We start from the raw sequence: 26,759 nt of genomic DNA, 5'->3' as shown, positions 1-26,759 counted from the left end.
TATGGAGCTTGGTTTCTTTGGGGTGGGGCCTGGTTATGATCTTTCCTGTCCTACACACCTTTTCTTTATTAAAACCATGGGCTTAACAGTTAAAATGTATAGATTTGAATCCTATCCCCACCATTTACTAGCTATGTGACCTGTGGCTCCATTTCCTCATCTGCAACATGGAAAAAGCATTAATTCTTTATTTGGGGGGAGGGGGGAGGTTTCTAGGATTAAAAAGATAATGTCTAAAGTGCTTAAGTCAGAGCTCAGTTAAGTCAGTGTCTCATGATTCCTTGGGCTTTTGAAGGAATTAAAAATTAAGCTAACCCCATGTCTGGGGTGATTTGTGCATTGAGATTATTCCCAAGGTATTCTTTTGAGGGGTGATTTGTAATTACTGAATGTGTAGGACTTTAATATTTTAATTTTATTTTAATCTTATTGTGTACTAAACAATATATACTAATTATTTTTATTCTTTATTAATTCTTCAGGGCAAAAAAATGGTGCTTTTCTTTATAAAATATTGATAATTCATCAAACTTTGTTTGCATTTTGTTTGACTATAGGAAAAAAATTTGGATGACAAACCATATCGTAATATCCAGGAACTGGAAAACTATGCTGAAAACACTCAGAGCTCTCTTCTTTATTTAACACTAGAAATATTGAGTAAGTCTTTTTTTCCAGTTTTATAATTCTGTTTTCAAAGAAAATACCTCTCAGACTTCACTCTTTCATAATCTGACAGTCTAATTGGTTTAACACGAAGGTTTTCTTCACACCATCTGTAAAGGAATGGTTTTTTTGTTTGTTTTTCTTAAGCAAAAAGGGGAATATATATATCTTTCTTTGGAGTGCAGACTAATCAAAATACTCAGGCTCTCATAAAAGTACTTTAGCTACCTCATGGGAATGCTGTAATCAATAATCTGGTAATTACAGGTGATTTTTCTTTTTCACGTGTCTCCTACAATTTGGAAGACCTGGGGCCTGACTCTTCCTTCCCTGTCAATAAAACTTCCCCGTGTAAGAAGAAATAAAAAATAGAAAATATAAAACTGAGTTTCTCAAAGTTCTTGCAAGACTTTTCTTTCTCTGTCCTCTTAAAAATAAATAAAACAAACAAATTTAGATGATCCTTTTCCTCATCTACTTTGTTTTTAAGTTGGTGAGGTCTTATTGTAATGAGGAGATTGTTTGGATCAAGGACAATGCCCTCTCTTTTGAAGAAGGTAATATATCTTTATGTCACCCTAAAGGAGTAACACAAGTCCCTATTGAGATTCCCAGGCTCATTCCGCCTGTATGCCCGGTGACATGTTTGCCAACACAATGAAAGGAGGGAGCAAAGAGCAGACGGTTTGTCAAGCGTATACTTAAAATGAGGTCATATGGAAATTGCATTGAGGAGAAGAAATGGAAGACTTGTAATGTTTTTCCAAGATAGCTGATTAAAATTCCAAATGTGTTCTCAGTGTTCTGTAGTCTGAGGAAAACACTTTCATTTAAAAGTTGAGGTTCAGAAACCTGTTCAGTGGTAAACAGTCAGCTTGTCTTTGTGCCCAGTTTTGCTCACATAAGTCTTGTTTTTCAGATATAACACACAAGATAAACACCTACTTTTACATGTTTAGGTGATTTCTCCAAGCTGCCTCTGTTGATTTGTTGTGCATGTAAGCCATGTTGCTTCATTTCTAAAATCCTAGGTGTAAAGGATCTTCATGCAGATCATGCCGCGAGTCACATTGGAAAAGCGCAGGGCATTGTCACTTGCTTGAGAGCAACGCCCTATCATGGTAGCAGAAGAAGAGTGTTCCTTCCCATGGAAATTTGTATGCTGGTAAGGCTGTTACTTGTTTCCTCTAATAATTTACTTCAGGAACATGGGGAGGGACATTATCTCTTGGTTTTTTGCTTCATCTGTTCAAGTAACTGCTTTGAAATGAATGCTAATTGCTTTTTTGCCCCAGTTATCACATCAGAATTTTATCAGTCGGGCACCTGAGATCAGTGGTGGGTCCATATGTTTCCTTGCTTGTATAATTTTGTTCTACCCGCAACTGTTGTTAATTAACATCTTGTCGCATATTCTTCTAGGAGTGTGTGTGTATGTGTGTCTGTAGGTGCAGACACAAGTGTGTGTACATGTATTTTCAAAAACAAAATAAACATTGTACTGTAGATTCTATTCTGTCACCTGTTGTTCTTGAACTAAGGTAAAGTGTGCTTTTAGATTCCTAACGTAATGTGTATTTTCCCACACAGCATGGCGTTTCACAAGAGGATTTTCTACGGCAGAACCAAGCTAAAAATGTGAGAGATGTGATATATGACATTGCCAGCCAGGCACACTTGCACCTAAAGCATGTAAGTAGGCTCTCTGCCAAATTATTTAGGAAACTACTATTTCTAGATGTGGCTGTTCCTCGAGCATAGTTAGGGTTCCTGGTCTTTACTCCATTTCTCATTGAAATCCCAGTAGATTTATCTCAGGCACTCTTGAAAACTTTCTCCAGTTTTTTATGGTCCCCCTGTCTCCCTCTCAGCGATGAACACATCCTTTACCGAGCAAGCCCAGCCTCAGCTTCCTCGGTGAGCTCCTTTGTGCTCTGTGCACCCACCAGCTCTCACTCTCAGGGGACAGGCTGTCTCTGCCCTGCCAGGGCTGATGGCTCCTCTCCCAGGAGCTCATGTCCTCAGTGTCCGCAGCTGGCCTGATAACTCACCCCTTTTCTAGGCAGCCTTCGGATATTCTGTGGCACATTTCCCCCCTCCCGGTTAAACTTTAGTGAGTAAGTGGCTACATTCATTGTTACCTCAAGGCCAGCAGGACCATGGCACCGTTCGTTGTGCTATCATTTCACTTCCATCCTGCCTATTCTAATAATAGGCATCACTAAATAATCTCCTTATTGCCACATTAGGGGGCACTTAAAACTCTCATTCATGCTAACTCTTTCTGCTATTGACATCATAGACGTTTTTGCTCCTTGAAACTTTCTTTTCTTTTTTTTTAATTTACACCCAAGTTAGTTTTTTTTAATTTTTTTTTTAATGTTTATTTATTTTTGAGACAGAGAGAGACAGAGCATGAACGGGGGAGGATCAGAGAGAGAGGGAGACACAGAATCCGAAACAGGCTCCAGGCTCTGAGCTGTCAGCACAGGCCCGATGCAGGGCTCAAACTCACGGACTGTGAGATCATGACCTGAGCTGAGGTCGGACGCTCAACCGACTGAGCCACCTAGGCGCCACTACATCCAAGTTAGTTAGCATGTAGTGCAATAATGATTTCAGGAGGAGAATCAGGTGATTCATCCCCTGGTGTTATATAACACCACCTTGAAACCTTCTACTATCTTCTTCCCTTGGTTCTCTGACTTAGCCTCTAAACTGGTTCCTGATTTCTCCTGCATATCACTTTAGGTGTTTTCCTAACAGTTAGTTCATCTTTTCTCAATCTGTACCTTGTCTTCTGTTGACTCCCCCACATTTCTTTTTTTAAAAGATTTTATTTATTTATTTTTAATTTTTTTTTAAGTTTATTTATTTTGAGAGAGGGGAGGGGCAGAGAGAGAGGGAGAGAGAAAATCCCAAACAGGCTCTGCACTCTCAGCACAGAGCCCAATGCGGGGCCTGAACTCATGAACTGTGAGATCAAACCTGAGTCAAAATCAAGAGTCAGCCACTTAACTGACTGAGCCACCCAGGCAACCCTTTAAGATTTTATTTTTAAGTAACTTCTACACCTGATGTGGGGCTTGAACTCACAACCCTGACATCAAGTCTCAGGCTCCAATAACTGAGACAGCCAGGTGCCCCCTTCTCCCCTTTCTTGAAACTATGTCCTTCATCTGAATCATGCTATTCCTTCCTGATTCTCCTAGAACCATTACTTCATTTTAGTGTCTCCTGAAAACTTGGTGGAAACTTTATATCTCCCTGATTCTCATGATGCTCTTTCTCCCTGGTTCTTCTTGTGAACCTTTTTCTTTTCCGTTTGTTTGTTTGTTTGTTTTCTGAGCCTCAGTGGATCCTAAAGACCTTGTCATTTACCTGCAAACCTCAGGTCCCTTGTACTTGCTGTTTTTCTGCTTGGAAGATGTTCTTCACCCCCAACTCCTCCACTCCCAACCTCATAGGCAGCATCAAATATCACCTTATCAGAAAGATTCTTCCTGGCTACCTTATCTAAAATAACAGCCTCCTTTTCCATCCCCTCAGTCCTTTTACCTGGCCTCGCACTTCTCACTGCCTGACACAGAATGTAAGTGACTTTGGTTCTATGCTGCATTCTTCAACATCTAAAGTGCGTGGTACATTACAGGCACTCAGTAAATTTTTGTGAAATATTAAATAGGTAATTAGATTGTAAGCTTTTTGAGGGCCAAGATTCTATATTAATCTTTTTCTGAATTTTCTGAAGCATAGTTCTCTACCACAATGGAGGTATAGGTAAAATACATGGAACTTTAGATGAGAAATCACTTAAAACTAGCAGAGTTTTAGATAAGGTCTGAGAATACAACGGAATCATAAATGCAGGAATGCCCTGAGTTGGAACCTGACTAGTCCCAGTTGATGGACACTTAAGGCATCTGAAAAATACAGATTCCCAGGCCTTACCCCCTGGTGATACAGTAAACCTGGGATGGGGCCAGGAATTAAAATTTCCAAATGATTTTAAACACCAGGTTTGAAAACTACTGGTTTGTAGGTTATGTGAAATAGGATCCTGGAACACAGGCTTGGAAGGGTGGATCGAAGGAAGATAATAGAGTTCGGGAAGATTTGAGAGGCACTGGAGCACAGTGGATGACAGTGCAGACTCTGGAACCAGAATCTGACTTTCAGTCCTAGCTCTGCCATTTCCTGATCACATGATCTTCACCTCTGCCCCTCACTTTCCTCCTCTGGGAAAGAGGGTCATATTAGGGCTGAACTCAAAGAGCTGTGATTTGGATAAATGAGTTAATGTGTGTAAGACTTTATAACCATGCCTGGCATATCATAAGTGACATGTGAGTGGGCTCCCTTCATCATCGCCACCATCAAGTAGAGCAGTGACAGTAGTGTTGCACATTAGAGAACCTGGCCAGCAGTGTTTGAGAGGAATTTGGGGGGTGGGAGATCAGTTAGGAGGCTTATTTAGGAGAGAGAGAAAGAAGGTCTGACTTAGGGTAAATGTTTAGATATGTTTATATAGATTTATACACACACACACACAACAGAGGAGGAATCAACTAGACTTGACAGATTGGGTGGTAGCAGGATCGGGAAGAGGGAAGGCTGCACAGAGTTCAGGTTTAGGTGATGATGGTGCCGTTCAGAGACTACTGTGAAAAGCAGCGGTGTGCTGGTGCTAACCAGGAGCCTCTGGGCCAGCTGTTGGACATCTCTGAATTTAAGGGGATTTGAGGCCACCTAGGGAGATGGGCTATTGAAGACTGCAGGATTGGGACTTTGAAGGGAGGTCAGAACTGGAGATAAAGATTGGGGAGTCATCCACATAGAAAGCCTCTGGTTAAAGTTCTAAGTGTGGGTGGTGTTGCCCGAGGAGAAAGTACATCTAGACGTGAGGACCAAGGGCAGGACCCAAGGCCCACCTCCACTTCTCAGGTAGAAGGGAAAAAAGGGCCAGTTACTAAGAAGAAGGGAAAGGAACTAATGGCCAAAGAAGTACGTGCACTGAGAGTCAGTGTCTTGGAAACCAAAGGAGGAGAAAATTCTAAGAAAGGGGAATATTAAAGTTTTACATGCTACAGAGAGGTTGAAAAGATGGGTATGGCGGTTAGTAAATTTTGGGTGATCTTGAAAAGAGCAATTTTAGTAGATGGTTGAGGGTAAGACCAGAGTGCAGGGGGTTAAGATGTCAGGAGGTAGAGGCAGTATCTGACCATGTAAACGAAGACCCGCAGACAAGAGTGGGCTTGGTGAGCGCAGGATGATGGGCATCAGCGTGAGTGGATCAGGGCTTTGTGGTCCAAGGTAGTAGGGAGTTAGGCGGGATAGAAGAGGTTGGAGCCAAGATGTAGAAGCCCTGGGATTCCAAAATGAAGAGATAAGACTTGGTGTATCAAGGGGTTAAGTTAAAGAAAGTAAAAATTAAAATAAATTTAAAAAAATTTTAAACAGAAAGTAAAATAATTCATTTGGCAGCCTGTATAAACTGAATTAAAGGTCGAGAACCAGGCAGGAAGATCAGTTAGGAGGCTCTTACATTCGTGTAACCAGAAGATACTGACGATCGAAGCTAGGGAGGTGCAGGGACTTCTTAATGCAAGTATTTCCTCACTCACCCCTCACCACAGAGCTGGAGGGCCAAAGTTGTGGGTGTTATTAGGCAGCTGGAAAAGGCCAAAGCCAATCCGTAAGAAAGAATGAGATTCTTATTAAAGTACCTTTTCCGGAGTCTTTTAGGCTTAGGAGATTAATTTTAATTGGCAGGAGAGCTATTTTCTGACCTTTCAGAGAAGCCCTAGCTGTGTTGTTAAACTCCTGGTATTGCTTTGTGTTCACTTTCAGAGGGAGAGTGTTTATCTCCAGAAATATTTATGTTTGAAACCGGTTTCCTTTTGTCTTCCTTTGTAGGCTAGGTCCTTCCACAAAAGTGTTCCTGTGAAAGCATTTCCTGCTTTTCTTCAGACGGTAAGTGGATTAACAGAGAAGGCTGGTTAATTACTGAAGCAGATGTGTACGATCTCTTTTTCTGTTTTATAAAGTTCCCAATGAAGTTCTTTAGTTTGGAGTCTTTGTGTTTGCTTCCCTCCCTTAATGGTGGGTTTTGTGAGTTACATTCAGCTTTTGATTACGGTCATGCCTGTAGTTCGCAGAGGCGGGTGAGTGGAGTCGCCAGACTCCATAGGTCTATACAGGTGCGCGCGCACACACACACACACACACACACACACACACACACCACTAGCCAGACTTTCCCTTTGAACCAAATCCTAATTTGTGAATGTCCAGTTGAGCTCTAATTATGAGGTCACGTTTCACCTGTATTTAATGGAATCTTCTCCTAGTTGTAAAAACTAAATTCTCAGAATGGAGACTTAGACAATATAAAAATAACAAAAGAAAATAACAATCACCTATCATTCTGGGGCCCAGACATAACCACTATTTATTCTGTTCTTTTTTTTTTTTTAATGAATTTCTGTATATAGTTGAAATCACACTTTACATGTCATTGTCTTATCAAGCGTCTAGCCACATCATTAAATATATTTGTAACTACAATATTTAATGGCTATATAATATTCTATCATATGTTTGCACCTTGACTTCATTAACTATTCCTTAAATTGGATATTATAAACTATTAAAAATGAACATAGAATTCTTAGAGATGGAAAGTTGATCATAAAATATTAACTATGACTTAATGTTACAGAACATTATGAATAATGTGAGCTCTTTTTTCTAAAAAAAAAAAAAAAAGACAGCATGTGAAAGTACATCAAAATATCTTCAAAGTTTTTTTCTTTCCTTCTCTTTAAAATTTTTTTTTCATTTTTTTCTTTTTTTTTTTGAGAGAGAGAGAGAGAGCGAGAGCGCATGAGCAGGAAGGGGCACAAAGAGGGGGAGACAGAGGAGCTGATAGCAGTGAGCCTGATGTGGGGCTTGAACTCATGAACCGTGAGATCATGACCTGAGCCGGTCAGATGCTCAACCGACTGAACCACCCAGGCATCCCTCTTTTAAAAATTTTAATGCTACAAATGAATCTGATATATCTATATATGTATGCATGTGTTATAAAGCCTAACATCACAAATACCCATGAACTCACCACTCAATCCAGGAGCTAGAATGTCACCATTAAATCCCACTCATGTGTTTTCCTCCATCTCATCCCCCTGCCTCTGCCTGCCTCCTCCAAGTAGCTATCCTGAATTTTGAATTTATTAACCTCTTTCTTCTATCCCACAAAGGCTTTTCCCCATTTTACATATTCCTAAACAATACATTGTTTAGTTTTATTTTTGAGCTTTATAAAAATGGATCATACCTGTTTATGTCTTCTAGGTCACACACGCGCGCACACACACACACACACACACACACACTCATCCATATTACTTCATCTAGCTATAGTACACTCATTTCACTGCAGTATATTTCATTTTGTGAATAGTATACCTTTTCTTTTTTTTTTTTTTTTTTTTGGTCAGAGACCTTCTAGATTGTTTCCAGGTTTTTTGCTAATATAACACAAAGCAGCTGTGCACATTCATGCACATATCTCCTGTTATATACAAGTTTAGGGTTTAAAAAGTAGATGCTGAGTTTGTACGTATCCTCATCTGTCTTTAAGTGTATAGAAAAAAAGTCTGGGAGAAAACACAGTCCTTCTTGTTGTCTTTTGGCTCATAGTCCAGAGAATCCACAGCAGGATCTCTGTTGGATCACACAGGGTGTACTGCAGACATTAGGGGGAGCTGTGCATGTGGACCTAGAGGGCAAGAGGTGCCTCTTAGGAGTTTGTGCAAAACCAAGTGGATTCTCTGTTAAATAAATAAATATTTGATAAAATAAATTTTATTGAAATAAGATTAAAAGGTACAGATTAAGGGGCGCCTGGGTGGCTCAGTCGGTTGAGCATCCGACTTCGGCTCAGGTCATGATCTCGCGGTCCCGTCCGTGAGTTCAAGCCCCGCATCAGGCTCTGTGCTGACCGCTCAGAGCCTGGAGCCTGTTTCGGATTCTGTGTCTCCCTCTCTCTCTGACCCTCCCCCGTTCATGCTCTGTCTCTCTCTGTCTCAAAAACAAATAAATGTTAAAAAAAAAAAAAATTAAAAAAAATAAAAATAAAAAAATAAAAGGTACAGATTAATAAAAATAACTGAAAACCATAAAATAAAGAGCACTGTGTTCCATCCTGTTCCTCAATCCTCATGAAAGCTGTCGAGTTTTATGTGACGGGGGAGGCATGGGGTGATATTTATAGGGACCTGTGATGGTTCTCCCAGGTTGCAAATTGTTTTCTAGCAAGAACATGGAGACCCATTAAATTTTTCTACAAAATAAGTTTATAAATGAACAACTTGAGCTCCTCATTTCTGTGGGAGTGGGGTGGAGTGATGGCATTCACTGTCCTTGACTGAAACACCCCTTTTGTTTTCTACAGAATCTAGTAATAAGACCTGACAAACAGTAATTTCTCTAATCTTTTACACATTTCTGCCATAACCGTATAAATTATGATCAGAATTGGCTTGGTATTTCTAGTACTAGCTCTTTGATCCTGTTTTACTGGCCTAATAGAAACTTCTTAGAAGATGCCTTTGGGGCATCTGGGTGGCTCACTTGGTTAAGCATCTGACTCTTGGGTTTTGGCTCAGGTCATGATCTTTTTTTTTTCTTTTAATTTTTTTTAATCTTTATTTACTTTTGAGAGAGAGAGACAGAGTGTGAGCCAGGGAGGAACAGAGAGAGAGGGAGACACAGAACCCGAAGCAGGCTTCAGACTCCGAGCTGTCAGCACAGAACCTGACACGGGGCTTCAACTCACAGAGCATGAGGTCATGACTGAGCTGAAGTCTGATGCTTAACCGATGAGCATCAGAGCCACCCAGGCGCCCCATTTTCTTTTAAAAACTTAATTATTCTATGATCTAATGACCATTATTCTCCCTTCCCAGGTTGCCCTGGAGGACTATTTAAAGAAAATTCAACAGGTGGATTTTGACATATTCCACCCATCTTTACAGCAGAAGAATACACTACTACCATTATCTTTGTATGTTCAGTCATGGAGAAAAAGATATTAAAATAATTTTATGGCACTGATCTTTACTTTTATTAGTTTTACAGAAGTATACTAGTTACGGTTCTTGTTTACAAATAACAGGAGGTGTTTACTTAAGAATTTTTAGGATGGGTGTGTGCAGCTCACAGGCTTGATGAGATGTTGCTGGGGGACCAGAGTGCCACAACACTGCCCAGGCTCTGCCACAGGCACCAGGGCTGTCACCAGCAGCCCAGACAGTGTCGGTGTCTGCTGTGCTCTGTCAGGTGGGATCCCCCAGGAGGGAGTGTGGTTTGAGCTATACTGATGCTGCAGGCCGTGTTCAGCCACCAGGGGGCAGGAGAGTTAACGTCTCCTCCCTGCCTCCCCGCTGGAGAAGAGCACAGGGGCTCAAGGAGCACCCAGCTTGCGTGTGGAGCAGCCACAACTCCAGGGGCCGGTACAGCTGGGGGTCATGAAGAGCGAAGTTAATATTCGAGGAGTGTCAATCACTATCGTGAGGGCTTTATCTCCCTAACATTTCGTCTTTACGACTCTGAAAATTTACCATGATAAAAGAACTTCTTTAAGGTAAGCTAGCTGGCTGTCAAGAGCTAGAACCCTAATTTGACTTTAAAAAGCTGACTTGAAAGTTTCACTGTTTTTTTTTAACCCCGCTGCTTTACAATCTGTCCCTCAGCGTTATGACCAAAACTCCATTAACAAAATGTGTATTAATGTAAAGTATATTACCAAAATTGTATTGAGCATTCATAAAGGGGATACTACATTTTTAAAAACTAGTATACTGGCTAAGCTACTAGTATAAGCTCTGGCTGTATACTTTCATCCATGTTCTCATTTGATTTTGAAAAAGAGAACTAAGGATTTTTGGGGGGTAATTAAAAAATATTAATCATAAAATATATACTAACTACAAAAAACGTAGTTGTGTGCACTTGCTGGTCATTGGAAGATCTGGACTCTGAGTCTCTGACTGCAAGGCCAGGGTTATGCCACAGTTTCCTTTTCCCGCCCTTTCAGTGGTCCTGTCTCCTGCCCACTCACACCTCTGGTGTTCCGTCCCTCCGTCTCATCTCTAAACCTTCGGTTGGAATTAGTGCCTACTTCCATTCTGAATCAGTGATGGCTTAAAATACTACATTTTTGCAAAAAAAACTCAAACCGAGAGCTGCTTGAGGGCAAGACTACATTGTTTTATTCATCGTGGGGTCCCACAGCACCCAGAATGGCTTCTGATATAGAGTACGTAGAGAATAACAAGCGTGTGTCTGTGTGAACATGCAAGGTGGTTGTATGTGTAAGTATACTCTTGACAGTGATGCTGAAGTTATATCCTTATAGTTTGATTCTGTGACTTCAGAGCCTTTTAGCTTATCTACAAGTGGCTAGTACAAGGAAATGGGACACGTTCCTCTTGGGATTCGGAATGGCCCAGAGCTGAAGAGTTCATCAGAGACCTTCTTTGTTAGGAAGCATTGCCTGTGGGTCTTCCCAGGTCAAATCTGGCAGCAATTGTCTACTAAGCATCTTGGTTCCTGTCTAAGGGTCTTAAAAAGAAGGGTTTAAACACGCAAGTGGATTACTGGATTCCTTATTGGCTCAGAAACCAATTTACTATTAGGTAAATAATTTCAAAATACTCTCTAAGCCATTTTAAATTTGATGCTTAGAAATTTGGATGAACTCAAGTTTGCAGTCTCCTGGAGATTAAAGTGGGGTCTTACTCAGTGACATTTACCGTACTATTAACTTCATGGCAGAAAAGACACTCCCTTAGATGGTGCCAACATTGTTTTTCACTTTTCAAATTTCTGGGATTTTTTTTTATTAGAGCATTGTAAAGGAGTCTGATACGTTTTCAAACCATGTAAGATGTATTTTGGTATTGAACAGGTGGAGAGCAACAGATGACCAATGTTAAGTATAAATTACAGATTAATCTCAATGTAGGTAAAGTTGCACATTGTCATAAAATACATTCTGAGTAGTTCCCATTCAACTGGCGGGACTCTTCCTCTCTTTTTGATTAAATGTCTCCTTTTGACAAAATTACTCTTGAGAAACGTAACAGCAGCTAACACTCAGCGGAGCCCGAATTTGGACAGATGAAAGCTCTGTACCATTATGCATTAATCTTCACAGAGTTACTTCTCTGTATTTATTTTCCAAAGGATAAAACTGCCTCAGAGATGTTCAGTTCGAGGTCACATAGCCATTATAACTAGAGCTGGATGTCAAACCCACATTAGTTCATTGCCAAAGCCCACAACCCATGTATTTTTACCATTCTTGAGACTAAAATAAACGGCCAAGTTTAAAAGCTCCAGGGCACGACTTTTTCAAAAAGGAGTATTATTGTATGTATTTTAGGTACAGATTAGGTTAAAAAGTATGGTTACATAAATTCCAACTACAAATTAGGTGAGAGAAATAGGCAACTGGAATAGATACTAAGTGCTGGCCACTATACAGGAGAGACAGCTGTCTCTATACAGGAGAGACACGTTGCCACTTTGGAGGTCAAAAAGGTCTCCCAGAGAAGGCAGCATGTGACAGTGTCGGGAAGGTTGGGTAGGACCCAGAGTTTGGGGAGGGGTGTAGCTGTAGGGAGGTCCTGGCTGAGGCGGCAGTGGGAACAAAGGCCAGGAGGCAAAACAGATAGCCTGTGTGAAGACCCAATATTTTGGCTTTAACTTAAGTAAAAAAGAAGAGAATGTAATGTCCAGAGTTCTCAGAAAAGTCTGTGAATAAAATGTGGCCACATCCTCTGGTCCAGTGAGACATTCTGAATGAAGATCAAAGAGTTGTGAGTTTATATTTTGCCTGTTTCACCAAATCCCTACGTGCCCTTGAATCTGTTTTAGCTCTTATAAATAGGATTTCTCTGAAGACACTGGCCTAATAACCTTGTCCAGAAAGATCCACAAAGTTGTAAACATTATGCAGACAGTTATTGAAAACAAAACATTATCCTGTTTGTACCTGTAAGGAGGACTGAGCAAGAAACCACTAACACCCAGAATTGAGAAGGGTAATGGCAGTGGGTTGGAAGGAGGGGGGAGGAGCTGGGGAGTGAGGGAAGAATCCATTCAGTAACTGGCACTTCAACAAGGCCTGCTTTCTCCTCTGAGAAACATATTTCTTGGCTACCTAAAAAGGTATTTCTAAAAAATTCAGACCCTTCAGATCAGAAAGAGGGTGATAAGCAGGGAATGTCATTACATTTATGGAACAATGGATAGATGGATGTGAGTTTTTCCATCAAATCGGTATATACCAGGTAAAGGGGTTTGTTCAGTAAAAGGGATATTTGGCACATTAAATATGTAACTCATCTGTAGTATAAGCTGAGTAAAGACATTTTAAAAGTTTAGATACAGAGCAGTATGGTGTTTTCAAGCACTTCTTATAAGAGTGTGGGCTTCTTATAAGAGTGTGGACTGCCTGGGTTCAAAACCCAGGTCCACCACCCTGATAGCTGTGTAACTACAACTCCAGTGTCTCAGTTGCTCCATCTATAAAATGGGCAAAATTATATCTATCTCAACAGTTGTTATGAGGAGTGAATGAATTAATAGACGTAAAGTGCCTAGAACAATGACTTAGGTGTTCTAAATAAACATTAAATGATGTGTCCGTAATACACAGAAGTCACACACCGGCAGCCCGAACCAAATGAGGCCGGCAGGCAGGGCCTCTGAAAAAGAACAAGACACTGAATGCCTTTGGGCAGAATGTGTACTCTGCATCCGGCCTCAGGCCCCAGGACAGGGGTCTCCCACCCAGCCCGACTCCTGTGTCGGTGTTACTTGCCTGCTCTCTAAGCAGTCGTGCTTGCTGGAGAATTTGTGGGTGGTGGATTAATAACAAGGGAACGCCAATCTGAGGCTGGCTTCACAAGCAGGCCCACTTTCTCCCCCAACCATATGGTAACTGTTGTTGGTGCATCTGTCCCTCCCTCAAAGTTCTCTGAGTGCAAGACAATGTTTTATTCATCTCTGTGTCCCCAGAACCTCCCATAAACCCTGGTGCCGCTCCATGCACCTTTGTATCTGAATGAACATGCTGTGGCATAGGGGTGATGGACGCTGAGGGGATGTGAACACGATGGGGCTCGTATGTGCAGGCCGAACTGGGGGTGCGTGTCAAGGGCGTGGCTGCTGCGTGGTACACAATGGCGTTCAAGAAACAAGGCTGTTGGGCACCGTGCAAAGCAGGATGTGAGTGAGGAAGGAAAGATAAAGAAATCACAGACACACTCAGGTGTCTGGATTTTAAGAACGGGCACGAAATTTGAAAATAAATACTTCGCAAATGGTCCATAATACATGTATTTTGTATATATGCACACGGATATTATTTGCAGTATTACTGGTGTAATCATTTCTTGGATAAGGAGTACCTTTGAGTCAAATATGAGATACAGTGTCTTTATTCTTAGTTGATAAGTCTGAGGGGACCTTTGATTACCTGTACAAATACTGTTGTCCTCTGAGTCACCCTTTTCTCATTAAACAGTCCTGTTTGGTGTACTGTGCACTTTCCCTTTTTATTTTATTTATTTATTTTTTTAAATGTTTATTTATTTTTGAGACAGAGAGAGACAGAGCATGAACGGGGGAGGGTCAGAGAGAGGGAGACACAGAATCTGAAACAGGCTCCGGGCTCCGAGCTGTCAGCACAGAGCCCGACACGGGGCTCGAACTCACGGACCGTGAGATCGTGACCTGAGCCGAAGTCGGCCGCTTAACCGACTGAGCCACCCAGGCGCCCCTCCCTTTTTATTTTTAATCACGATTAATCTTCCCAGCTGCTTAGTTATATAATAATATCCCATGTGTTTAAAACACAGGCCTACAGACTGAATTTCTCAGCAAGTTAGAACCACAGGATCTCTTTTATGGGTGCTACAAAGATTTTTTAGGAAGTCAACGTTAACGATTTGAGGAGCTATTTCACCCTCTTATATTAATTCCTTGCTGCAGTGGTTTTATCCTATATTAATCTTGTAGGTTGATGAACGAGTTGAGAAAGTTCTCATTTCAATGAATGAACATAAAGACACTTCCTCCATTCCTTGTGAGCTCCTCCATACGGCTGTTAGAAATCTGTTTCAGTCCTGGTTTGGAAGAATGTATAATGTACTCTTTCCTGAGACAGATTTTTTTTCCCCCTGAGATATTTTTTTTTTTTTTTTGGTAACTAATGTGTTTGTTTTTTTACACAAGTAATGTACATGTGTTCACTGCAGAAATATTGGGAAAAAATAAATACAAAAATATAAAGGAAAAATATTTTTAAAATCAACTATAATTTTACCAGGTAAGAGATGACTACCATTAACATTTTGGTCTATGTTCTTCCAACTTCTTCCTTGGCATACAAAATATACAAAATTGGTATCTTCTGTGTGTTGTTTTTAGTCTGCATTTTAGTTTAGTAATACAATGTAAAGTAATACAGTGTAAAAAGATATTAGAAAAATATTCTTAATTTTTATTCTACAGAACATTAGTGGGAGTATGTTTTCTTTCTTATTTTGCAATGATAATCTAAGTTGCACCTAGGGCCCTCAGCCTCCTGAGGTCAACCTTCCCTTTTTTTAAAAAGCTTTTTTTTAACATTTTTATCTTTTTATTTTTTAAATATTTATTTTTTGAGAGAGCACCAGTGGGGGAGGGGCAGAGAGAGGGAGACAGAGTGACAGGATGACAGCAGCAAGCCTGATGTGGGGCTCAAACCCATGAGCCGCAAGATCATGACCTGAGCTGAAGTCAGATGCTCAACTGACTGAGCCACCCAGGTGCCCTTTAAATTTTTATTTTAGAAAGAGAAAGTGAGCAGGGGAGAGAGAGAGACACAGAGAGAGAGAGGATGTTAAGCAGGCTCCACACAGCATGGAGCCCGATGAAGGGCTCGGATCCCACAACCCTGGGATCATGACCTGAGCCTAAATCAAGAGTTGGACCTGGGTGGCTCAGTCAGTTGAGCGTCCAACTCTTGATTTTGGTGGTTCATGAGTTCGAGCCCCGCATGGGCACTGTGAGTGCAGAACCTGCTTGGGATTCTCTCTCTCCCTTTCTCTCTGCCCCTACCCCGCTTATGCTCTCTTTCAAAATAAATAAATAAACTTAAAAAAAAAAAAAAAAAAAAGAAGAGTTGGATGCTCACCCAACTGAGACACCCAGGTGCCCTTCAACCTTTCCTTTAATAACCAAATAAAGTGGTATAGGACATCCCATGGGATGTTCCTTGAAAAGCCAGCATAATAGCCTTTGTCAATATTTATAAGATTTCCAGGCTAGAATGGAACACAGGATTTGTATACTTCTATCACTTCTCCATACAGTTTCATTTGCCTTTCAATTTCTTTCCGTATTTTTAAAACAATTTCTTTTAATATTTTTGTGTTTTGATATTTTCACATTTAAACCACATGAAATGAATTTGAGGCAAGATGTGAAATATGGATCTACAGACAGTTGCCCGATTGAACCAATACCATCAGCCATGCTAAGCATATACTCAATATCCAAGTTGAATCTGAAGGGTAATTTAAATAATTTAGAGGAGGACACTTTTTAAAGGAATGTTCTAACTTTGTTAAAAATAAAAGATGCTTTGAGAATTGGGCAGTCACTCTCAACACATTACACAGTTCTAAATCTCCTTGACTATTTTCTTTTTTTCTTGTGGTTTTAGACAGGTACAAAGTAAAACAGGATTTTCATTTTGTTTCCTGACGAGTTAGCTCAGTGGTGAGCCATTGTAAGAGAAGTGGCATGCTGGGTGCCGGGCTTGACCAAGGAATGTGAGACAGATTAACAATAATTTAGCTCTATCCAAACGAATGTTCACTGAAGTAAAATTTTCATGATTCATTTAGTGTGGATGGAGCTGGTGCCCATGAGGACCATTTTCCCCACTCAAGGCATCGTCTCTTTCTGTGGGAGTGGGACCAGTTTCCATTACTGGTTATGTGAGGAGATGCTTGTGGGATCTGTTATTTCTGTGATGTTTAGTGTCTCATATAGATGGAGACCCCGCCCAGTTGTTCAGCTCACCTTTTAAACTAGTTCTGGGGGCACGAGTTCTTATTCTCTCCAGCTTTTTCATGAGCGGGCCTCTGTGTGTGTGTGGTGGTGGGGGGGGGGGGGGGGGGGGCGGGGATGGTGAGCAATAGATGACACTTGTGTTGCCTGAATGTCAGAGGCAAAATTACACCAGTATGTGCCTACAATGTGTGGGCTCTGAAGGAAAAACCCAGCTGGGTCCTGGTGAGAACTGGAGGTGAAAGACACTTATTTTGCTCCCGCCAGAGGAAGACTTACTATTGCAACTAATCGCCAGTGCAGCTACAGTGGTCCTGGCTCATGGGATGTTCCTAGAAAATACACCTAGGAGGATGGAGAAGCAAGAAGGAAGAGGAAATTGAGGCAGGCATGGATCTGAGGGATGACTGCTTCCCGGAAAGGCTGCTCTCTTGTCCTGACCACGGAGCAGTCCACTGAGAGGCCTGGGCCTGGTTTTGCAGTTGTCCAGAATGCCCAGCGCATGGAGAGGTTGTTTTCTGGGGCAAAGGGCACTTTCTTGTAGCTGGTAAATTTTCTCCCGTAATTAAATGGAAAAAAAAAGCATCTGGTTCTTCCTCCATCTTTTTCCCTCTTTGTTCAAGGGAGAAAGGAGAAGCGTCCTTGTCTTGATTTTTAAATTTTTCAATCTTGGTGCAAACTCCCCAGATGGGAGGTTTTTTTGTTTGTTTGTTTTTTTCCCCAGTGACATTTCTGGGATATAACTCATTAGATATGTGGTAGCAACTTAAATCACTATTTATGTTGACATGGCACTTCCTGGTGGGAGTTTTATCTTCCCTGAACCAAGGAAACCACACTAGGGAGAAGAGAATGTGGTTAAATGTTAAGTGTGACCCTATCTTAGGGATAGACCTCTCAATTCTGATTGTGAACATCAGCAATTTCTTCATGCACATCACTGAGTACATCCAGTGGTTCCAACTCCTCATTGTCTACACCTGGAATGAGTTGCCCAGGGAGTTTAAAAAAAAAAAAAAAAGATTTGTTAGTCACTCAGCAAACTGGATGCTCTGTTAGGGGCTGGGGAAGCAAGGATATCTATGGTGCCACAGCACCCCTTGTCATGCCAACAGTTTGGTTTTATGAGCCTTCCAGCAAATTCTTCCCTTTTGCTTCTGCAAGTTTGAGAGTTGAATTTCTGTCACTCATAACCACAATAGCCTGGCCAACTGAGGGGCTGAGAGCCTGAAGGAATGAGATATATGTGCCATATCCTATGCTGAGTTAAGAGGCACAACCGTCATCTTGCTGCTATATGACAGTGGGGACCAAGTGTGTGCTTATGAGTCTGTTTGCACGCACAGAGATAAATGACAAACTTTCATCATAGCCACTGTACATGCACTTTAGTTAAGGTAGGAAATTGCCTATAGATGTTGAATGTACCTAGTATTAGGAAAGAGAAGTTAGGCTAAATAGGGGAGCTTCCAGTAGAGCAACATTTTGGCCAATCATTTTTTAGAACATCTGTGAATGTGGAAACATCTTTGGAAATCCAGATTTTCATCATTTTGGTTTTCTTAGAGTGCCTCCCCTGTCTTGGGTTGCTGCCCCCTATTTGGGAGAGGAAGAAAGGAGTTATCAGTTGTGGCAGATAAGATTCAGTCAGTATCAATTCATAATGAAAGTGAAATAAATTTTATTTTAAATCTTTGCTTTTGATGAACTAACTCCAATATAAACACAATGTGTATATCTAAATATTTAAAGGGCCAATAGGTCTGATTAATGGACTTTTTAAAATTGTGAGCTTTGGTCATGACCCTATCTTGGCATATATTCCATGGGCAACTGAAAAGACTATGTATTTTGCTGTTATTGGTGAAGTGTTCCACAAACGTCAATTAAATCCTGTTACTTGATGATGTTTTATAACCTTGCTGATCCTGTCTAGCTGTTCCGTCAGCTGTAGAGAGAGGCATGTTGGATTCTCCACCTATAACTGTGGATTTGTCTACTTCTCCTTTTCATTCTATTACCTTTCGCTTTACATATTTTGTAGCTGTTTGGTGCCTCCATCATATTTAAGATTGCTATATCTCCTTGGTGGATTTAATCCTTTTGTCACTACATAATATGCCTATCACTGGTAAATTTCTTCACTCTGAAGTGTACTTTATTGATATTATAATAGCCACTCCTGCTTTCTTTTGATTAATGTTTGCATATGTTTTTTTTTTTCTATCTTTTTACTTTCAACCTACCTATATTGTTATATTTAAGTGAGTTTCTTGTAGACAGCATTCAGTTGGGTCATATTTTCTAATCCATTCTGCCAATCTCTTTCAATTGATGGATTTAGATTATTTACATTTTTGAATTATTTTTATTTATTTATTGAAGTATAGTTGATATACAATGTTATATTAGTTTCAGGTGTACAGCATAGTGATTTGATAATTCTATACATTATGCTATGCTCACCAGGATAAATGTAGTTACCATCTGTCAGCATACAATGTTATTACAATATTATTGCCTATATTCCCTATGCTGTAGCTTTCATCCCTTTGACTTATTTATTTTATAATTGGAAGTTTGTACCTTTAATCCCCTTCACCTATTTTGCCCCCTGGCTCCAACTCCTTCCCCTCTGGAAACTACCAGTTTGTTCTCTGTATTTATGATTCTGTTTCTGTTTGTTTTGTTTTTTAGATTCCACACAGAAGTGAAACTGTATGGTATTTGTCTTTGTCCTGTCTTATTTGATTTAGCATAATACCATCTAGGTCTATCCATGTTGTTGCAACTGGCAAGATCTCATCCTTTTTATGGCTAGTTCTCCATTGTATGTATATACCACATCTTCTTATCCATTCATCTATTGATAAATACTTGGGTTGCTTCCATATCTTGGCTATTGTAAATAATGCTGCCATAAACACTGGAGTTCATATGTCTTTTTGAATTAGTGTTTTTGTTTTCTTCAGGTAAATACCTACTAGGAAAATTACTAGATCATAGGGTATTATATTTTTAATTTTTTGAGGAATCTCCATAGCTTAAATCCTTTTACATCTTTTTGCCTTCCCCTGCTTATAAATGCTTTTAAATATTTCCTCTATATACATTTAGAGGCACAAGAGACAGTGTTATAATTTTTGCTTTAACCATTAAACATAATTCAGAAGCTTAAGAGGAGAAGGAAATGTATTTACTCATAACTTTTACTTTCTGTTGTTCTTTCTCTCTTTGTGATATTCTGAGACTCCTTCCTTTTTCATTTCCTTTTTGTTTGGAGAACTTCCTTTAGCCATTCTCTTAAGATAAGTCTGCTGATGACAAATTCATTTAGTTTTTCTTCAGCTGATAATGTCTTGGTTTTCCCATTTTCTTTCTTTCTTTCTTTCTTTCTTTCTTTCTTTCTTTCTTTCTTTCTTTCTTTCTCTTTCTCTCTTTCTTTCTCTCTTTCTTTCTTTCTCTCTCTCTCTCTCTCTCTCCCTTTCTCCCTTCCCTTCCCTTCCCTTCCCTTCCCTTCCCTTCCCTTTCCTTTCCTTTCCAAGTAGGTTCCATGCCCAGTGTGGAGCTCAATGCAGGACTTGAACTCACAACCCTGAGATCAAGACGTGAGCTGAGATCAAGAGACAGATACTTAACCAACTGAGTCACTTAAGCACCCCTCCCTGCATTCTTGAATGATATTTTCACTGGACATAGAATTCTGGGTTGTCAGTTTTTTCACTTCAGCACTTGCAAACTGTACCATTTCCTTCTGGCCTCCATGGTTTCTGATGGGAAATCTGCTATCCTTCAAATTGTTTTTGTTTTGTATAAGGTATTTCTTCTGACTGCATTCAAGATTCTTTTGTCTTAGTTTTTTAAAAAATCAGCTCTAAATTTAATTATACTCAGCAGGCATAAAATTATATTGAAACAAATAGAAGTACAAACACTATATTCAGTTTTGAGAAATTTGACGTGGTATGGATTTCTTTGGTTTATCCTGTTTCTGATTTGCTTACATCTTGAATCTGTAGGTTTCTGTCTTTTGCCAAATTTGGAAAGTTTTCAGCCATTATTTCTACAAGTATTTTTTTAGCTTTGCTCTCTTTTTCCTCTCCTACTGGGATTTGGATGACACAAATATTAGACTTTTTTGTTATGGGCCCACAGGTCCCTGAGCCTCTGTTGTTGTTGTTGTTTTTCTTTTCTTTCCTTCTTTTCTTTCTTCTCTTCCTTTCTTCCTTCCTTTCTTCTCTTTTTTTTTCTTTCCAGTCTGTTTTCTTTCTTATTCATATTGGGCAATTTCTATTGCTGTATATTCCAGTTCATAGATTTTATTTTTCTCTGGTCCCTGAATCCTGCTATTGAGCCTGACCACTGAGTTAACTTTAGTTACTGTATTTTTTAGTCCTTAAGTTTCCATTTGGTTCTTCTTTATATCTTCTTATTTCTGTACTGAGACTATATTTCCTTACTCAGACTTTCAATTTTTTCACATTCCAAGCATGTCTGTAATTGGCTTTTTTTTTTTTTTAATTTTTTTTTTCAACGTTTATTTATTTTTGGGACAGAGAGAGACAGAGCATGAACGGGGGAGGGGCAGAGAGAGAGGGAGACACAGAATCGGAAACAGGCTCCAGGCTCTGAGCCATCAGCCCAGAGCCCGACGCGGGGCTCGAACTCCCGGACCGCGAGATCGTGACCTGGCTGAAGTCGGACGTTTAACCGACTGCGCCACCCAGGCGCCCCTGTAATTGGCTTTTTAAGACGGCTTTTTTAGAACCTTTGTCAGGTAATTCTGACATCTCTGTCATTTTAGTGTTGGCATATATTGATTTTTTTTCTTCTGAGAGTTTTCTAATATTTGGTATATGAGTGGTTTTCAATTGAAAAGTTGGGCATTTTGGATATTATGAGAGTCTGGATCCTACTTAAACCTGTGTTTTAACTGGCTTAAAAAATTTTTTTTTAATGTTTATTTATTTTTGAGAGAGAGAAAGAGAGCATGAGCAGAGCAGGGGAACAGAGAAAGGGAGACATAGAATCCGAAGCATCTCCAGGCTCTGAGCTGTCAGCACACAGCCTGACGCGGAGCTCGAACCCACAGACTGTGAGATCATGACCTGAGCCAAAGTCGGGCGCCCAACCAACCGAGCCACCCAGGCACCCCTTAACTGGCTTTTCTGATGCCAATCTGGCAGAGGAAGAGAGGAGCACTGCCTTGTTACTGCCAAGGTCAGAGAGGAGTCCACATTCACCACTTGATCTGAGTTCACACTGTTAGGGGCTCCTAGTTACTTCTGGGCAGTGATGGGAGTTCTAGATCCCACTGGGCATCCACTCATACATACCACCCTGGCTGGGAGGGGCAGAAGTGCCTTGTTACGCTGACACCACAGGAAGGTGGCCTAATTATCTCTGGGCAGTGGCAAAAGTCCTAACTCTCCACTGGGCCTCCTTTGATACCACTCCAGCAGGGAGGGGGAGGAGTCCCTTGTTACTGCTGTCTGTGGGTGGAGTTCAGATTCCCCATGTGGTCTCCACTGACACTGTGGTGGCAAGGGCCTTGTTACTGTCATGTGAGGATAAAAGTCCCAGCTGTCTATGGCCTTCTCTGATAGCACCTCAGCGTGTGTGTGTGTGTGTGTGTGTGTGTGTGTGTGTGTGTGTGTGAGTGTGTGTGTGTGTGTGTGTGTGTGTGTGTGTGTGTGTGTTGCAGTTGGAGCCCTTTGATATAGCTTGGTGAAGCAGGAAGTCTAGGCTCCTAATCCCCCTTTTGCTGCTGTGGGTGAGAGTGGGGCCACTGTTCTTCCTGTGGTTTTTAGCTGGAGTAAGTAGTTACTGTCTAAAAGGTTTTTGTCTTGTTAGGCTGCCCCTTTCCTGGACTTCTGCTTAGAAAGAATAGGCCTGTGTTGGGGAGTTTTTGTTTGCTCCTGTTGGCACTTCTAGGTTGCCAGCTTCTTAAAGCTAGAAGTCTGTGTATATGAAGCTAAAAGAAAACTCGGAGGACTCATTGCCAGGTTGTGCCTTGGATCCCACAGTCTCTGGTCTGGTTGTCTTCTCTCCACCTTTCAGAGTCTTCTCTTTTTTTTTGAGAGAGAGAGATAGAGAGAGATGGTGCAAGTGAGGGGCAGAGAGAGAGGGAGAGGGTGGTGTGGCAGGGGGAGAGATATTGAGAGAGAGAGAGAGAGAGAGAGAGAGAGAGAGAGAGAGAGAAATGGGGCTCACCCAATGTGGGACTTGAACTCACGAACTGAACCGTGAGATCATGACCTGAGTCGAAGTCAGATGCTTAACGACTGAGCCACCCAGGCACCCTCAGAGTCTTCTTATGTCTTATAAATAATGTCCAAGGTTTTTAGTTGTACTTAGTGGGAGCATTAGGAAACAGTACATCTAACTCCATCTTCCTGGAAGTGGAAGCCAAGACATAATTTAAAAATATTAGTTGGCTTCATGTTTTTGGAATTGTCCAGAGACCTATTTCCCGTGGTATGCTAACCTCCCCTGCCAGAATAGTGTCTGGCATATGGTAGGAGCTTCATAACATTCAGTGACTGAATCGCCACTTTACCTATGAGAAAATTTAAGGAATTAAATAATCTCTCCCAGGTTTCAAGACTGGCTAGTAAATAGGAAGAATGGAGATTTGAACTAGGGCATTCTGATTCCAAAGCCCAGGCTCTCAGATGCATCACTAGGGCACTTGTGAAATTCAAGGCCCCTTTTGTTCTCTTAGGACAAAGGACAAGTGAGAGGGAGCCTCCACTTGAGACAGCAACAAAGTGACAACATGACACTTTTCTAGTGAATTAACAATGTCCTTGCATTTACAAGAAAATGTCCAGTGCTGTCATCTCTTTTTCCTTCCATTCGCTGCCAAATTTCCTGTCTAGTGTCCCAATTACTCCTTAAGTCCCGTGCAAATGGGATTCCACTGCAATTTCTCTCCAGCGGCTACCCTTTCTTTTCAGCCCCCAAACCAAAAGCCACAGTGTCTTCCCAATTCTCACCCTTTTAAATCTTTCTGCGGTGCTTCCTAACGCTGCTCACCACTTCCTGAACTGTACCCGTAGTCTTGGCTCTCACGGACCTCTACTTTCTGGGGTCACTGTTATCCTGCTGCTTGCTATCCGTCTCCTCCTTCGGCCCCATCCTTTCAATGGCAGTCTCATCCTCAAATTGCTTACCCAAGTCCATGGCCTCAACAAGACTGGCAAATTCACTCACTCACTCACTCACTCACTCATTCCTTTCTTCAGTGTTCATTTATTGGGCACCTGCTAAGTAGCAGCCACTGTTCTAGAGCAGGGAACAAGGTAAGGTGGCCATTCTTGGGGAACTTATAATCTAGAGGAAGATACAGAGTGTAACAAAGAGCAACAAGTCATGGACTTGTCACGGACTTAGTTATGGAGCCAGATGCCATTTCAACAATACTAATCAAACCTGTAAACTTTTGTGTGCATCACAATGACTTATTAGATTCTAAAATTACTGAGGGTAAAAATTGTGTTATTTCCGTAAGACCAATGCTACCACCTTATATTTATTTATACTATGGTTTGCTTTAAAGAGTGCTTTCACATAGCTGGTGATTTTAAAACTCCTTTGAATTATTAAATATTTTTTTCTAAGAACTTTATTTACAAATACTTCAAAGCAGTTTAGTGTGTGCTTGATGTTACACAATGACTTTGAAACCTGTCCAGCCACAGCCACATACCAGCCACAGTGTCTGGGGCAGACTTCACTTCTCTACACCTTGTTTATTCTTGTCCCAGAAGCTCCTTAACTCGTGAACCTCGTGCCCACACAATGACTCAGTTCAAGGCAGGTGTCTTGAGGGTCCTCTGTATCCTAAGGAGGGGAGGGCCTTTTTTTTTTTTTTTTTTTTTGAGAGACACTGAATATAGAACAAGAACATGGCTCTAGAACCAGGCAGCTTGAATTTATGCGCTGGCTCCTTCACTTCCTAGTGTTTGACCCCCAGCAAGTTATTTAACCTCTCTGTGCCTCAATGTTTTCATCCATAAAATGGGGTAATGATAGTGCCTACTTCCTAGAACTATTATGAAGATTAAATGAGTTAACACTGGCACTTAGTAAGTGCTACATGCATGCTGGCCATTTTAATCTATCCATATACATACCTATCTCACTTTGAGAGAAAACTGGGTCGCTATATTTTATCTGTTGGTATCTTACAGACATTAAGGTTTGAATCTTGGACTTTTATATCTTGGATGCCTAAATGATTTCAGGTTATCAAACAAATAATTTTAAGAGAGGAAATACATTTTTGTCTCTTTCAACTTCAAAGAATGAGCTTCTAAAAATAAGTGCTGAGTTTCTACTTTAGATTATGAAAAAAAGATATATATACATGTACACATATAGACATATATACACATATCTATATATAAACAAAAAAAAGCACATAAAAATCCATGAATTCAGAAGCTATATTTAAAATAAATAGGCCAGATGGCAGGTAATTAAGATACACTAAAACTGTTAATGTCGCACATAAGGATTAAAATGTATCAACAATCAGAGCTGGGCAGAGAATTTCTGGTGTCATAATTTGCTTCTATAGCACTTTGCTGTGTAATTCACCTGCAATTAAAAGCAGAAAAGGCCTCTCCCACTCTTCTCCTTTTCTCAGGTCTATGATTTGGAAGCATGTTTCCCATGACTTTTTCCCCCTCTAATCACTCTCCCTATATTATTTGTCTAAATCAGAGGGAGAAAATAACAAAGCAACAAGCAGTAAAAAGCAATTTCTATTACAGGGAAACAAAACTGGTGATAATCCAGATCCCTTAGAAGTGAAATCTACAGAGGCGCCTGGGTGGCTCAGGAGGTTAAGCGTCCGACTTGGCTCAGGTCATGATCTCACAGTGTGTGAGTTCGAGCCCCGCGTCGGGCTCTGTGCTGACAGCTCAGAGCCTGGAGCCTGCTTCCGATTCTGGGTCTCCCTCTCTTTCTCCCTCCCCTGCTCATGCTCTGTCTCTCTCTGTCTCAAAAATAAATAAAAACATTTTTTAAAAAATTAAAAAAAAAAAAAAGAAGTGAAATCTACACTCTGTGGTCAGTAAAACCAACTTGCTTTGCGTCTGTTAGCACCCTACGGTCATTTGAAAGCCTAAGGCAGACTTCACCAGCACAGAGCCCCCATTAGTCAGCCAGCATCACAGTCTCCCATGCACACCACCGCAGGTTGTCCTGGGGGCTCCGGGCCTGCAGGGGAATTCAAGAGGTTGGCCATTCACCAAGGCGGACCCAACGGCCTTTGCAGCTTCTCCACGAGGGCTTCAAGAGTCCTGCATCCAGTTCAGTGGGCACAGGGAAAATGGCTCCCGTCCTAAAAATAGCCAGCCTGGCTCCATTTGGCTGTAAGTAGTTCCTGGCAGAATTCCTACCAGGAATGAGTTTGGATGGTTGGTGGAGAGGTATCCCTCCTACTTTCAGAGGCGGTGACTGGGTGGCCTGTGGGAATCTTAAGGGAAGTGGGCTAAAGCCCTTCCTGGTCCCTGGGCTTCGCTCCAGCAAAGCCCAGAGGCACCTCAGAGCCAGCTGTGACTAATGCCAGCCTTACGCCCGGGCCTTGTTTGAGGCTGAGGAATGAGCTATATTGGCAGCGAGTTTGGTGCCAGTCACGAGGGGTTTTCTTGCTCCTCACATCCGCTTCTTTCAAGTCTTCTTTCATTCAGCACAGACTGGTTTTATCTTCAAGGGAAAGGAGTAACAAAAGATGCCGGTTTCCACCTCAGCAATTTTTAACCCCTCTTCCCCAGAAGTTAATCTTTGTATGAATCTCTGCACCGGCACAACGCCTTCTCAACGCTCAATAAAATGATAGTTTCCTTTCCTTGCATATGTCCTGCCTTCCCCATCCTGGCCATTTGCTAAGACCCAGGGCCTTCCTGCTGGGCTGCCCCCACTTTGCAGCCCCACCTGGACCTGCCCAG

The 26,759-nt window shown here is 41.1% G+C and overlaps 2 protein-coding genes across 10 annotated transcripts in view; one reads left to right on the top strand and one right to left on the bottom strand.

Annotated features, from left to right (window-relative positions):
• The window catches only part of NDUFAF6 (NADH:ubiquinone oxidoreductase complex assembly factor 6), a 30,996-nt gene extending 21,214 nt beyond the window's left edge, over positions 1-9,782 (top strand). For all 4 annotated transcript variants that reach the window (XM_030303855.1, XM_030303857.1, XM_030303856.2 and 1 more), the window contains 5 exons: positions 558-660; positions 1,698-1,831; positions 2,257-2,358; positions 6,583-6,639; positions 9,639-9,782. In XM_030303855.1, coding sequence (XP_030159715.1) covers positions 558-660; positions 1,698-1,831; positions 2,257-2,358; positions 6,583-6,639; positions 9,639-9,767 — 525 coding nt within the window. In that variant the 3' untranslated portion in view covers positions 9,768-9,782. The remainder of the gene's footprint in view (positions 1-557; positions 661-1,697; positions 1,832-2,256; positions 2,359-6,582; positions 6,640-9,638) is intronic.
• TP53INP1 (tumor protein p53 inducible nuclear protein 1) overlaps positions 1-26,759 on the bottom strand; it is a 156,347-nt gene that overhangs the window by 117,324 nt on the left and 12,264 nt on the right. The window lies entirely within an intron of this gene.

The sequence above is a fragment of the Lynx canadensis genome, chromosome F2, assembly GCF_007474595.2.
Source record: "Lynx canadensis isolate LIC74 chromosome F2, mLynCan4.pri.v2, whole genome shotgun sequence".
Taxonomy (NCBI): domain Eukaryota; kingdom Metazoa; phylum Chordata; class Mammalia; order Carnivora; family Felidae; genus Lynx; species Lynx canadensis.
The sequence above is the reverse complement of the archived record's forward strand: the minus strand, read 5'-3'. Positions and strand labels throughout refer to the sequence as shown.